We start from the raw sequence: 14,792 nt of genomic DNA, 5'->3' as shown, positions 1-14,792 counted from the left end.
CCGAGTGTGCCTTTATCACTTGGTTCCCAGGAAGTAAAAATTGATCCACAAGTAAACAAGGCTGAATAGTTGATTCAGGCAGATGGGGGATGAAACAAATGCTTTGATAGGCTACCCTCTGAGAAGCATTTGCTGCTGGTTAATACAAGAAGCTGTGATTGGGTCTGTCCCTGGTGGCCCTTCCACATATTTTCATAATTAGAACGTGCTGAAGAGCAGCTGTGGATGACTCAGTGGACAAAGTTCCAGGAAATCTGTTACTGTTGGGGCTGAGAAGTCTTCTGGACCAGAAGTTTAACCATACAAATGAATCATGATCCCAAACTTCTGCAAAAATCGGAAAAGAACTAAATTCTGGCATTCCCCAATATTTTTCACTTGAGGTTAGAATCTGGGATCAATCCATCTGGCGCTGAAAATCAGTGCCGGGGGCTGATTTTTGTTCAGTATTCTTTGTGCATTTCTTGTCGAGGTGGTAAACATGTATCTGAGCTGGATCGTCTCAGAGTGCAGGTGAGGGCTCACCTGGTGGGTTGTGTCTTCATGCAAAATAAATCCCCTTCTAGAAAAAACTAGCGGCTTGGAAAGAAAGCTAGGTTAAAATTCTTCTTTGTTTTGGTTTTTTAGATAGAGGGAGATTTTCACGTGCAGGAACATTTAGCCAGGACGCCCCCAGCTGCAGTGAGCAGGTACAGAACTTCAAATTAGACATACTGTCTCAGATAGAAGTAATCCATCAACATAATGGGTTGGGCGGTATATTTAGTGAAACAAATGTCAGGGGCAGAATGCTTATGAAAAATATGTCATTTAGTTTACTTCTTTTTGTGGGAAGCGTCATGTAGGAAGAAGAACAAGAAGAGTTTGAATTTATACCTCCCTTTCTTTCCTGTAAGGAGGGGCTTACAAACTCCTTTCCTCTCCTCACAACAGATACCTGGTGAGGTAGGTGGGGCTGAGAGACTTCTGAGAGAACTGTGACTAGCCCAAGGTCACCCAGTAGGAGTGTAGGAGTGGGAAAACAAATCTGCTTCACCAGATAAAGAGTCCACCAGTCAGGTGGAGGAGTGGGGAATCAAACCCTGTTCTCCAGATTAGAGACCACCTGCTTTTAACCACTAGATCACACTGGCTCTCTGGGACATAGGTTGTTACAAATTCCAATATGCCAAAATTCCAGCAGATGGCAGCAAAACTGAAATGTTGACAAGTCATCAAGATGAAGCAGGCACCAAAGGGCTGATAGTAGCCCAAGAAGAAGAAGAAGAGTTTGGATTTATATCCCCCCTTTCTCTCCTGTAGGATACTCAAAGGAGCTTACAATCTCCTTGCCCTTCTCCCCTCACAACAAACACCCTGTGAGGTGGGTGGGGCTGAGAGAGCTCCGAGAAGCTGTGACTAGCCCAAGGTCACCCAGCTGGCATGTGTGGGAGTGTACAGGCTAATCTGAATTCCCCAGATAAACCAAGTGAAATCAACAGGATTATTTCACCAACAGCAATGTCTGCTCTGATTGGCTGCAGCTCTCCGGACAGAAGCCTTTCTAAGCAGCTGTCTGAGATTGCTTTCGTGGAAGGTGTTGGGGCTGGACCCAGGGAAACCATGCCCTGCCACAAATTAGCCTAGCTGTTGTGGGTTTCAGGAAGCCAAAGTTAACATATGAACTCTGCTTCATTTGGGTCACAGCCAAGAAACTAACCAATAAGAAACTAACAGCCAAGAAACGAACCAATAGGCCTCATCTCCCCAGCAGCATGCTAAAACTGCCGCCCAGACTCTATTGAGGGAACTTGGCGGCATTTAATGTGGCCAGTGTATCAGTAGCTTGTCATTTCTACCTCTGCAGAGCCTTTCTGTGCCCCAGGAAACGTGCAGCAAAAACTTCTTTCTCTGCCTCCAGAAAAGGTTCCTTGCATTGAAGGAAGACTCCACCCTTTGCATAGCGGAGTGATAGAATACAGCTCTCATCTTTTGTCTCAAAAATTATCTTGCCTGTCTTCTTGCTGGTATGGTTCCAGCTCTCCTCTTTGTCAGGGTGAATCCAGAGTCCTGTATTGACTTCAGTCATACCGTGTTTCCCCGAATAGAAGACAGTGTCTTATATTAATTTTTGCTCCCAAAGATGCGCTATGTCTTATTTTCAGGGGATGTCTTCTATTTTGCACTTCAGCAAAACCTCTACTATGTCTTATTGTTAGGGGATGTCTTATATTCGGGGAAACAGGGTACTCTTTTCACAGGAAACCCTCTCTGCACTTCTTTTGACTGCGTTTGTTTAACATTATGTTTGTTTGCTGCTATTTAGTAGCTACTTTATGATGCAATATGAACTCTTCCGAAAACAAGATGTTTTCAATCTATGTTCAATTGCAGTTATGTCGATTTAGGAACGTTATCCAAGTCCATGAAGGATAAGGCCGAAATGCAACCCAACGTGAAGAGAGTGCTAGTCTGGAAGCAGCCCTAGACTTCTTTCTCTTGGGAGCATCCAGAAAAGAGCTCTAGTTGAGCCGTTCCTCTCACAGCTTGCATGGCGACCAGCTGGCGTGGTGTTCAAGGGACACCCGGGGGAGGCAGCTTGGGCCGACTCTCACACAGTGAAGCCTGCTCCGATGGTCTTGTGCTTCCTACCATATGGACGCTGACCTGAATTGCGGCATTCCCTCCCTGGGAAACGCCACATCCATCACTTTGCACATTTGAGTTTGCTGGCACTGCTGCAGCGCATGTGTTTGTGTAATATATTCTTCAGCTACATTCTTGGATCTTTACAAGAACATCCCTACCGCCATGCCAAAACTTTGTTCTTTTGATGGTAGTACATGAGTTACAGCTGCATATGCTTTCTCCTTCAAAGGAGCAATCTGCCTCCATTTCCATATTTGTATAGTTAAAGGACCAGTATGAAGTGTGTTTGCTTAGATTGCAGTACTTTCCGACGCTGATGGAGAGGCACATCCGGTAGTCTACAGACCATGTGAATAGTCCCCAAACACTTTTGGGGGGGATTTGGTACTTTATGGAAATGGATTGTTTGTCCATATTATTATAGGCAATAAAGAATAAGAAGAAGATGCTTGGGCATCTCTGAATATTTTTTTTGTTAAATATTATTCAAACTGTTAAATATAGGATGTAGACAGATAGAAGGTAGAAAGTCTGTAATAATGTAATTCTTATAGTAGAAAAGGAGTGGAAGCTAATATTAGACTCTATAGCTGACAATTTTAGAAGATAAACCATTTTTAGATAGCTTAACGTATATATGATGTTTTGCTTTTCCAAAATATGTATAAGTTAGTTTGCTATAGCAAGGTAAGAGAGAAATAAGGAAGTCTTCAAGAATAAGGAGTCATATTTACAAGATTACCTGTATTGTCAAAGACTATAATATGACTATAATGTTACCTGTATTGTCAAAGGTTTTCACAGCCGAAATCACGGAGTGTTGTGGGATGTCTGGGCTGCATGGCCGTGTTCCAGTAGCACTTTCTCCTGACATTTCACCAGCATCTGTGGCAGCCACAGATGCAGGTGAAATATCAGGAGAAAATGCTACTGGAACACGGCCATGCAGCCCGGATAACCCCAAAACACTCCAATGTTATCTGTATTGGAGACATGATCCTTTGGATTTATAAAAACTGTTACTTTGTTTTACAAATATCGTTTTTTTAACTTAATAAAGATTATTTAAAAAAATAATAATCCCCAAAGACGTACAAGTATGGAGGATTCTCTTCCCGAGAGAGAGGGAGAGAGAGGTCTTTTAGTAATGGCAGGATGGTACTTTATGGAAATGAATTGGGGATTCAAACCTGGTTCTCTTAGATTTTATTCCAAAACTCTAACCACTATCTATGCCCTTTCTCTCTCTCCGACTACATAGAATATTAGATTATTGCTAAGATTCTTTCAATCCACTCTCCTGATGTCTATACCCGTTCCCACCTTTAAATACAAGTAGTTGGGGTTTTTTTAAATTCAGAAGTTCCTCTTAGGTTTGGATGAGGGAGAACTGTATGACCGCTATCAGCTCACTAGTTACACTCAGAGGTGAGATCCAGCAGGTTCTCACAGGTTCCCGAGAGTAGGTTACTAATTATTTGTGTGTGCCAAGAGGGGGTTACTAATTGGTGATTTTGCCACGTGATTTTTGCCTTAGTTACGCCCCTCCTCTCAGCAGTAGTGCGCAGAACTGGAAGCAGTGTAGCAGGAGGTGCACCGGTGTGCGTGGCAGCCTGCGCCTGCGTGCATTCGTTTCCCGCCCAAGGACCGGCGCAGCAGCTGCGTCCTTGCCACAGCCCCGCCCAGGAATGCCCCGCCCCCAGAATGCCCGGCCACGCCCTCGTCATGTCCCGCCCAGCCCCATTGGCGCTACGCCACAGTTTGAATCCCACCGCCATTGGAACCTTTTACTAAAATTTTTGGATTCCACCACTGGTTACACTCTTTATGCTGATAGGTTTTAAGACAGGGCTGTACAGATTTAAAATATCTAAATAGCACCAAGGAGATGACAACTGAGACCTGTCTTTAAAACATTAAACTTGCATGAGGCCAGGGCCTTTCAGTGGTCGAGAGGGCCCTGGGCCATTTCCACTTTTTTGAGGTTCCCGGCAGCAAGGAGCTGTGCTGGACCCATTATGGATTCTGTACCAGCCTTCTCTGCCACTGCTGGGTCTTGGTGCAGCTCCCAGCTGTGCCACCCTGTATGAGCCTGGGATGTCGTTTTGGCCCCTCATTAGCTTTACATGCCAGATGACGAACGGCTTGCTGACTTCTCCAGCCACCTTTCTCCCAGGCTTCCAAAGAAGTAATCTCTTCTGTAGAAGTTTCCTCCTCCAGACAAAATAAAACAAGACAAGAAAGCTCCCGGCTACAAGTTGTTAAGAAAGTCCAACAGCCTTTTTAGTCAGCAACCAAGGAAGTCTCCTCAGGTAATCAAGAGAGACTGGACCATAGTTTCAAGAAGCCAAACCTCTGAGTATATTTTCAGCCTCGTTGTCCTTCTCACTTATCTGATCTCTCTTAGCCCACAGCTGGTGCTTGTTGTTAGCCATTGCCGTTAATCACCCTCAGCAGCAGTGGCGGAGGAGGTTAAGAGCTCGTGTATCTAATCTGAAGGAACCGGGTTTGATTCCCAGCTCTGCCGCCTGAGCTGTGGAGGCTTATCTGGGGAATTCAGATTAGCCTGTACACTCCCACACACGCCAGCTGGGTGACCTTGGGCTAGTCACAGCTTCTCGGAGCTCTCTCAGCCCCACCCACCTCACAGGGTGTTTGTTGTGAGGGGGGAAGGGCAAGGAGATTGTAAGCCCCTTTGCGTCTCCTGCAGGAGAGAAAGGGGGGATATAAATCCAAACTCCTCCTCCTCCTCCTCCTCTTCTTCTTCTTCTTCTTCTTCTTCTTCTTCTTCTTCTTCTTCTTCTTCTTCTTCTTCTTCTTCTTCTTCTTCTTCTTCTTCTTCTTCTTCTTCTTCTTCTTCTTCTTCAGGTGTTTACATTCTAGGACAGTGATGGCAAACCTTTGGCACTCCAGATGTTATGGACTACAATTCCCATAAGCCCCTGCCAGCATGGCCAATTGGAGTGACAAAGGTTCGCCACCACGGTTCTAGGAGATAACCTTCTTTCCTACAGGCATCGCCCCAACTGGTAGTGCTCGAGGCTGCCATGCAACTCCTACGCACACACCCTTAGAAGAAGATATTAATTCATAGTGCATTTTACAAGCAGTGTGGCCTGGTAATGGGACACAAGTTTAACGTTGTATGATGACCATCTTGTTGGAGTCAGCTAATTGTGGATCTGTGTGAGAGTGCAGTCAAAGGAAACTCTCCCAGAGAGATAAGTGTAAAAGGAAAAACACTTGCACTCATTCAAGCATCTTCAGTTTCACTGTTTCGTTTCAGTTGAGAGGTAGATAGAACCTATGCTAAAGAATATACTTCCCTATACAGATGGACACCTATACTGTCACGGGCATGCAAGAATGTGTGGCCCTGTAGGAAAGACCTACAGAACCATCATGGCACAACCATGTGCCAGGACAAAGGAAAAAAGAATGATTGCAGAGTGAAGAAGGAGGAAGTCAGTGGGCAGCCTCCTGGCCCAGACAAGGAGGGCAGTCAAGAGAGGCAACAACATACTTAGAGAGACACAGTGCGCCCTCATTGTCCAGGCATGCAGAAGTCGCTCATTCCAACACATCTTCAATCCTGTCAGTGCATCTCTGTGATTGCGCTAATAATCTCATTTTGAGATAACACCAAAACTTCAAATTCGAGACCCTCCGTGAGTATAAGGCCTGAGCCAAATGCCCCCCGCTGTATGTCAGGACCTATCTTATTGTAAACTGCAGGCGTGGATTCAGTGCCCTTCCATACCAACTCTGCCCGACCCACACAATTGAGCAATAGCTTGTCAGGGAGAAGGGTTCAAACCCAACATTCTCCCTGACATGCTAGTTGTCCTTGTGCAAGGAATTTTCTCTGGAACGGCAGCATCATTGAAGATGTTCAGCTGAAACAGAAACTAGCCATATCCTTGCTAACTGAGCTACAGTTTCACTTCTGAAACAATATTTAGGACTGGTTCTCTGACATCATCATTTTCATTTATTTTATTTTACATTATTTATAACACGTCTGTCTCACCGGAGCCTATTATGCATGCTCTACTTCCCCTGCGGCTGCTAATGTTGCAGCGGGGTTTCCCCGTGGCTTTCTATCTTTACCTGATCACCCTGCTGCAAAGTGAGCCGAGCTGCCATTTGGCTCGCCCAACCACTGCCTTCCTTGTTTTGTTTAAAACCCCTTTTTGATGCCTAACTTTTTATTTTCTGTATTAGATCTAGCATGATTTTTGCTAGATTTAATATGGTCCATCACCCCAACAATAGATCAATATGCTTAATTTTTCTTTGAAAATCTCTCTCAATCAGTTGTCAAAGGTAGAAGTAGAGTAGGAGAGGTGGGGTGGAGTCAAAAATCTGAAGAGAGAGTAATGCAGGGCCATCTGCTTCATTTTCCCTGCAGAGAAAAGATCACTCTTTGCCCGCCCCTTGAAACAATGAGGCTTATCAGAGCTGCAGCGTGGTGAGTTTGGGAGGGGGGAAAGGCTCTGCCCCAGAAAGAATGTACACTCAGGGCACTTTCGCACGTACGGAATAATGCACTTTCAATCCGCTTCCAATGCACTTTTGCAGCTGGATGTTACTGTGCGGAACAGCCAAATCCACTTGCAAACAATTGTGAAAGTGGATTGAATGTGCATTATTCTGCATGTGCCAAAGTGCCTTCACTACAGGACAGAGCACAAATGCCTAATAGGCCTGCAACTCAAGGCAGAGTATGCAGCAGAAGTCAATGCAATCAGTAGGATGACAAATGTAACAAACTATGTAAGGCTCATTCTGCACATGCAGAATAATGTTCTTTCAAACTGCTTTCAGTGCTTTTTGAAGCTGTGCAGAATGGCAAAATCCACTTGCAAACAGTTGTGAAAGTGGTTTGAAAACGCATTATTTTGCGTGTGCGGAAGGGGCCTAATAGAACTAGGTATTGTTGAAGGCTTTTATTGTTAGAATGTGGGCTGTTGTGGGTTTTCCACGCTGTGTGGCTGTGGTCTGGTAGTTTCAGCTGCTAGTATTTCGCTCACATCTGTGGCTGGCCTCTTCAGAGGTATGCCACAGTAAGATGAGAACTAGGATTGCAGAATTCTGGAAAAAAAAACACCCATAAATATTAGACGCAAGTTAAAGAATGAAGATGAATAGTAAGATAATTCATAAGCAAAACACGGATCAGGTCGGCCAACCCCCAACAAAAACTTGCCACAAATCAAGGAAGCTAATATAATAATAATACTATATTGACTATACTGTAATAACACATTCAATGAACATACATCAAGAATTATAACAGACAGTCCAAGCAGGATCCATAATAGTTCATGGAAAATAATATCATCCGCGGTGGGACCTCAGTCCACTCACCGCATTACCCAAACAGGTCCCACCGCGGATGATATTATTTTCCATGAACTATTATGGATCCTGCTTGGACTGTCTGTTATAATTCTTGATGTATGTTCATTGAATGTGTTATTACAGTATAGTCAATATAGTATTATTATTATTATATTAGCTTCCTTGATTTGTAGCAAGTTTTTGTTGGGGGTTGGCTGACCCGATCCGTGTTTTGCTTATTGCTTTGTATCTACTTGCCTTATTGTTTCCTTTAATAAGATAATACATACTGTACACGGTAGTTTTGTCCACAGCCTTGTTCCCTTTATAAAAAACACCTCCCTGAACTTTTTTTGTTTTAATGTAGCCCTACTGGTGGTGGAAAGTGTTGTCGGAGTGGTGCAGTGATTAAGTGCTGTCGGAGTGGTATAGGTGCACTCTAATCTGGAGAACCGGGTTTGATCCCCCACTCTGCCACTTGAGCTATGGAGGCTTATCTGGTGAACCAGATTAGCTTGTGCACTCCAATACATGCCAGCTGGGTGACCTTGGGCTAGTCACAGTTCTTCGGAGCTCTCTCAGCCCCACCCACCTCACAGGGTGTTTGTTGTGGGGGTAGGGGAAGGGAAAGGAGATTTAAGCCCCTTAAAGAGGGGATATAAATCCAAACTCTTCTTCTTCTCCTCAAATCACAGCTGGCACATGGCAACCCCATAGGGTTTTCAAGATGAAGGGATGTTTGGAGGTAGTTTGCCATGGCCTGCCTGTGCATGAGCTAAGAGAGTTCTGAGAGAACTGTGGTTAACCCAAGGTCACTCAACACACTTCACGTGGAGGAGTAGGGAATGGAACCTGGTTCTCCAGATTAGCGTTTGCTGCTGTTAACCAGTACACCAGGCTGACTCATGACTCTATTAAGTAAAGGTAGCAATCACCAGGTCACTACTGACCTGTGGGGTGATGTCACATTGTTATGCTTACTAGGAAGACTATATTTATGATATGGTTTGCCACTGCCTATGTTCAGCCTTTTTACTCAAGACGTTACAACTGGAGGCTTTTCCCAGGCCTTTGTACCCTGAGAGGAGGGGCTGCAATCAGGCTGTGCATTGAAATATTCAAGCAGCACAAATTAGAGTCAAGCAGGTTCCCCTTCAGTGGGTGGGAGATCCTCAAAGAGCAGCATAGTTTTTGTGTGACGTCTCTGATAGAGCTAGAGCAATTTTCCTTGTTTGGTTTCATAAGTCTTCGCATATATGATGTGGAAAGAGTTCCATTCATTCTCCTTGCGCTGATCTCGCACCGCTCCCTTCAGGAGTTTTGTGTGTACGTTTTGGTGAGGGATGCTGTTGACTTTGAATGGGCAGGTTGTCCTGTTGTGATTATGCAAGAGGCAGGATAAATAAAACTTTACCTTTTTAAAAACTTTATTTCAGATTTATATCCCGTCCTGTCCTGGCTGAAGGGCTCAGGGTGGCGAACCACATCATATAACATAACACAAAACCAATAAAATCATCTAATACAGAACGTTTCAATATAAAACCTTTCATTAAATCCACAGGATTTTCATTAAATCCACAGTGATAAAAACTTTGGGCTTCCCAGAATATAATTTCAGAGGAACCTCAACTCTCAGTAGTTCAAAAGCTTCAAGAAGACTTTCCCTGTACCTCCTTGCTCCTGATATCTTGAGAGAAGGGAAGAAAGATAAGGGGGGAAGGGATAGAAGGGAAAAGGGAAAGGAGACAGGGCCAGGGAAAGGGAGGGTGGGGGAAGGAAAGAGGGGAGGGGCCAGATTTGAGGTTAAACCCCAGCTGACCTGATCAAATGCTTGGTGGAACATTTTCCTCTGGTTCAGGAGCCCACAGCAATGCCAAAGGGTCATTCCTGGGGCGGGGCTGGCTTTAGTCAGCTTCCTGAGCCCTTTTGACTTAGGAATGCCCCCATTTGCGGGAGCAGACTTAGAAAAAGAGGAAGAACTTGGATGTATACCTCTCTTTTCTCAACAGAGCCCTTCAGGGGTGGGCGGTATAGGAAGTTGAATTAATAAATAATATAAATATAAATAAACTGTAAGGAGCTTCAAAGTGGATTACAAACTCCTTTCCTTCCTCTCCCCACAACAGACACTTTGTGAGGTAGGTGGGGCTGAGAGAGTTTGGAGAGGACTGTGACTAGCCCAAGGTCACCCAGTAGGTAACAGTGGGAAATCAAATCTGGTTCACCAGGTAAGAATCCACCTCTCAGGTGGAGGAGTGGGGAATCAAGCCCAGTTATCCAAATTAGAGTCCACCTGCTCTTTAAACACTATACCATGCTGGCTCTCTTACTCTTTGTGTGTCTCTTTGTGTGTGCAAATTATGTGTCTCTTTGGAAGCAGTGTGGCTGCCATTCCCTCAGGACTTCCCATAGACTTTCTCCTACTGGAAGAAGCTGCAGTGTTGTAGTCTACTTGTGCTGAAAGCAGATGTAGATAGAGTGGCTGAAGGAAACAGCAGCTAAATTTTGTAGCAAAGATACATATTTGTAGCAAAGGGCCTTTCCCCACTCTCTTCAATCCCCCCTATGCCACGCGCTGCTCTCAGCGCGTGGCATCCCAGGTGCATGCCTGCCGTCCCCACGACCCCGCGTCCTGCGCGGTGTCATCAAAAGGCGCAGTTAAGAAGAGCGCCTGGGATGCCACGCGCTGAGGGGGCGCGACAGCGGCAGCGTCAGGGCGGCTGCGCTGTCGCCGCCCCTGTCGTGGGGAGTGCTGGGGGACCCCACGCTACTCTCCTCAAGTAGCGCGGGGCTTAAGGTAAGTGGGGAAAGGCCCAAAGATACATAGGTTCAAGTCCAGTCGGTGGGAACTAGATTTCCAGTAGGTGGGAACTAGATTTCCAGAGTATCAACTTTTGAGAGTCAAAGCTCATCTTGTCAACCTCTAAAATGCAACTGAACTTGAGTCTAGTTCATCTACAGCAGACCAGCACCTCTATTTCCCCAAAACTGCTTGACATCCATTTTGAAATCCCCGTTTTGAAATACTCCACCACTATGCTAGCAAATGCCACGAACCGAGTTCATTCTGCAGAGTTCATTTCAATAGGCACAGGAATTTCTTTGACCATAATCTCCTCTTCTTTTCAGATCCCAAAACTGGTGCTTTGCAAAACTAGCCGGCCCACCAACCAAAGAAAATGTGGAAACATCAGCATTTACCCTTTGCAGCAATCTTTTGTCTTTTACTCGCCGGCTGTTGTCATATAACTGATGCCCAAGCGACTGGTATGTATCTCCTTCCCCCCCATCTTTAGCTCATTTAAGAGTTTTAGAAATCAAGGCACAGTCCTGGTCTTGCCTTTGGGAAAAGAATGTGTGTAAGGCTCTTGCGGCAAACGTTTGTTGAAATCCATCTTAATTGCAGAGCGTTTTATATCTGTCTGCCTTATGTTGTTTTTACATGACCACAAGGACTGGATACTGTGTCATGAAAGGGTCACTGATAGGGGGGCAGATCTTGGTGAATCCAGCAGTTGCCTTTGGTGCCGTACCTACTTCCTGATTTACCAAGCATGCCTTCGCTAAGGCAAAGTTTATCTCTCTTGGTGAGAAGAGATGATTTGAGGGTAATGTGGATCTTGTTAATAATGTGAGCCACCTCTGACCTTCATTTTAATTGCTGTAGTACCAAAGAGTAAGATAATTTATCTCACTGGCATACATGCTTGCACAAACTTTTGGCATACGGTGCTAACATCATATTTGTACATAGTGTTGGCACTGTGTCTTGTTTTGCAACGTTATGGCCGATTACCCACCATTGCTGGGATGCGCAGTGAGATTGGAAGCGCATCGGGGCAAAAAGACTGTCCTGACATGATTCCTCTTTATGGCGCACTGAAAGAGGAGGCGTGTTGGGGCAAGTTTTCTTGTTCCAATGTGCTTCCTCTTGCCCCGCACATGCTTCTCACTTTCCACAGGGAAAGCGAGAGCACCTTCTGGCATGACTTTTCGCACCAGAGCAGGGTGAGGGCTGGAAACACCCTGCAGTGGATAATTGGCCTATGATAGATGGTCAATTTTGAAGCATAAAGTGATTTGCTGATTCATCAGGTCATTGGCTTGGGCCATGAATTATGCCAGCAGAATTGCCTTTATTATTCACAAAAGCAACCAGGAGAGTCAACAGTCAAAAAGCTGAAGCCGTCGATACTCTGTTTCTGAAGTTTTGAGTATGATTTGTTGGCCATGAAGATGCTGACAGTGCCCTTGCACAACTGCACAGCAAAGGAGAGCTGTCTGGAACGTACCGCATCTGGAAAATGTGACAATTCTAGATTGGATGACATGTAATGAGTTGGGTGTAAAATGACAGCATTCTGTATCAGCCAATGGAAATGTCAGAATTAGCTTTCTTTCCTTCCCCTTCCTCCAGTTTGAGCAGGTTATTAGGTTCCGTGCTAAAGATGGTTTCAGATTTGGGCTTGACTGAAAATAATAGCACAAGACTTTTTTTCCCCCTCCAACTGACCTCTGGAAAAAATCATAAATTGATGTGTTTTTTTAAAGATGTCAAAATCGGTGCCGCTGCTGATATAATATTTCTAGTGGATTCCTCTTGGAGCATTGGAAACGAACATTTCCAACTTGTTCGAGAGTTTCTGTATGATGTTGTAAAACAATTAGATGTGGGTGAAAATGATTTTCGGTTTGGTCTGGTCCAATTCAGCGGAAACCCACATACAGAGTTCCAGTTAAACTCGTATGACAGTATGCAAGATATCCTCTCCCATATTTCGCACATGACTTACATGGGGGGAGGAACCAAGACTGGAGAAGGATTAGAGTTCCTAATTCAAAACCACCTCACTAAAGTTGCCGGAAGCAGAGCGAGCGATGGCGTCCCCCAGATTATTATAGTCTTAACGGACGGACGATCACAGGATGATGTGGTTCTGCCATCCTCTGTTCTTAAATCTGCCGATGTAAACATGTTTGCCATTGGAATTCAGGATGCAGAGGAGAGGGAATTAAAGGAAATAGCAAGTGAACCCCTTGATACGCACCTGTTCAACCTAGAGAATTTCACTGCTCTGCACGGCATAATAGGAGACTTAGTTGCCAGTGTTTATGCATCTGTGACTCTAGAAATGGCTGCAGCAAATGGAGCAATTAAAGACATTACAGGTAACCCTCTACTGCTGTGACGTTGCAATACTTTTGACTTGAGGGCAATATTCCAGTTGCTCCGATTCCATTCGGGCGTGTAGTCCCAAGGCCTTTCCAGATGACAGCCATTTTTTTGTACACTGTTCTAATACAGAATTCTGCTCTGGTACTATATCTGGACAGGGAATTTTCTGGGGCTGCACAGCTGGTGTGGCACGCAAAGGACAAAGGCAGAAAGAAAAAAGTTGCTGCAGTTCTCTCCCTGTATTCATTACCTGGACATTCCCAGTGGGGGAATGTTTAACCTCTAATGATTTTGTAAAAAAAAATCATGGCAATCAAAGTAACACTTTTGAATATATTTTTTTTAATTGGCAAGAGGAGGCAGAAAGTTCTGTCACTTGTTTCATCACTGAAGGGGAAGGACATTTTCCTGGCAGAGGAGTGTTGTGGTTTGAGTACTGTGAAAATGTGACTTCTCTGTTCAGCAAGGCTCTGTGTTGGAGCAAGACATCGAGGTCCTCCTCAGCCACTAAGATTATTGTCTGAAAAGGCCCTGAGGCGCACACTGAATGGGTTAAAAACAAAGGTTTCCCTGATCCGGATGCTCTCCAGCAGATGTGACTTGGCATAGCTGGTACTGAAAAGCAAAACCAAACAAACCTGAGATCTATCGGGCTTCAATCATTAGCTTATTCACATACTCATATGTATTTCACAGAGTCGGAGACATACAACAGTGTATCTTTTGCCTCATTTAGGCTCACAGTAGTCATGTTGGTGAGGCTGAGAAAGTGACTTTTTCCAGAACAGCTGTTGAGTCCCAAGTGAATGCAGTTTTTGCAGAACTTAGGCCCCTTCCGCACACACAAAATAATGCGTTTTCAAACCACTTTCACAACTGTTTGCAAGTGGATTTTGCCATTCCGCACAGCTTTAAAGAGCACTGAAAGCAGTTTGAAAGTGCATCATTCTGCATGTGCGGAACGAGCCTTATTGTCTTATAACAAATACAAAGCTTAACTATATAATTAGGCAGATTTTGTGTTATTATCAATGATAAATTGCTAGAATTCCCACATATTTATTTATATTTATTTATTTCTTAAACTTATAGGCCGCCTTATCCCCGAAGGGCTCAATGTAAAATGTTGCTTGAGAAATCCCCCAGTCCATATGCATATCTATTAAAAATTTTATTATACCAACAACAGACCCCTCAGAAAGGTAGTCTTCATGCAATCAGTTCCTACCACTGCAGGCAATACATTTAATACATTTCCCTACCTACATGATGAGGCTATAAACCTGAATTACTTTATTTGTTGCTGTTAATAAGAAATGGGGTTTTGCCTCCACGAGTGGTAAAGAAATAAGGGTGCCCCGGTAGGAAGGAGAAAGAAAGAAGAAAAGGGTGTGAGGGAGAACAGTTTGTTTGACCTTTTCCATTTGTCCAAGATGGGAAACGGAGAAGTTTCTACCTGAGATCCCCTGACGAAGCTTATCCTGAAACACGTCGGGATCTAAAAGGTTAAATTATAGCTATGACATCACTCTTTTCTTTCTGAGTTTGCAAGTTGGTTGAGAGATTACATACCTGTTCAACCATCCATGAACTCTTTTGCTTAGATTTACCTTCATCTTGGACAGTTAGTTGAAATATTTAC

General features: G+C 44.3%; 1 protein-coding gene across 1 annotated transcript in view; it reads left to right on the top strand.

Annotated features, from left to right (window-relative positions):
• Window positions 1–13,163, top strand: part of LOC125438101 (collagen alpha-3(VI) chain-like) — a 34,813-nt gene extending 21,650 nt beyond the window's left edge. The window contains exons 2-3 of the mRNA XM_048506284.1: window positions 11,104–11,241; window positions 12,526–13,163. Coding sequence (XP_048362241.1) covers window positions 11,154–11,241; window positions 12,526–13,163 — 726 coding nt within the window. The 5' untranslated portion in view covers window positions 11,104–11,153. The remainder of the gene's footprint in view (window positions 1–11,103; window positions 11,242–12,525) is intronic.
• Window positions 13,164–14,792: the final 1,629 nt, after the last annotated feature.

The sequence above is a fragment of the Sphaerodactylus townsendi genome, linkage group LG01, assembly GCF_021028975.2.
Source record: "Sphaerodactylus townsendi isolate TG3544 linkage group LG01, MPM_Stown_v2.3, whole genome shotgun sequence".
Classification (NCBI taxonomy): Eukaryota; Metazoa; Chordata; class Lepidosauria; order Squamata; family Sphaerodactylidae; genus Sphaerodactylus; species Sphaerodactylus townsendi.
Note: the sequence above shows the minus strand (reverse complement) of the source record. Positions and strands in the feature narration are given on the sequence as shown.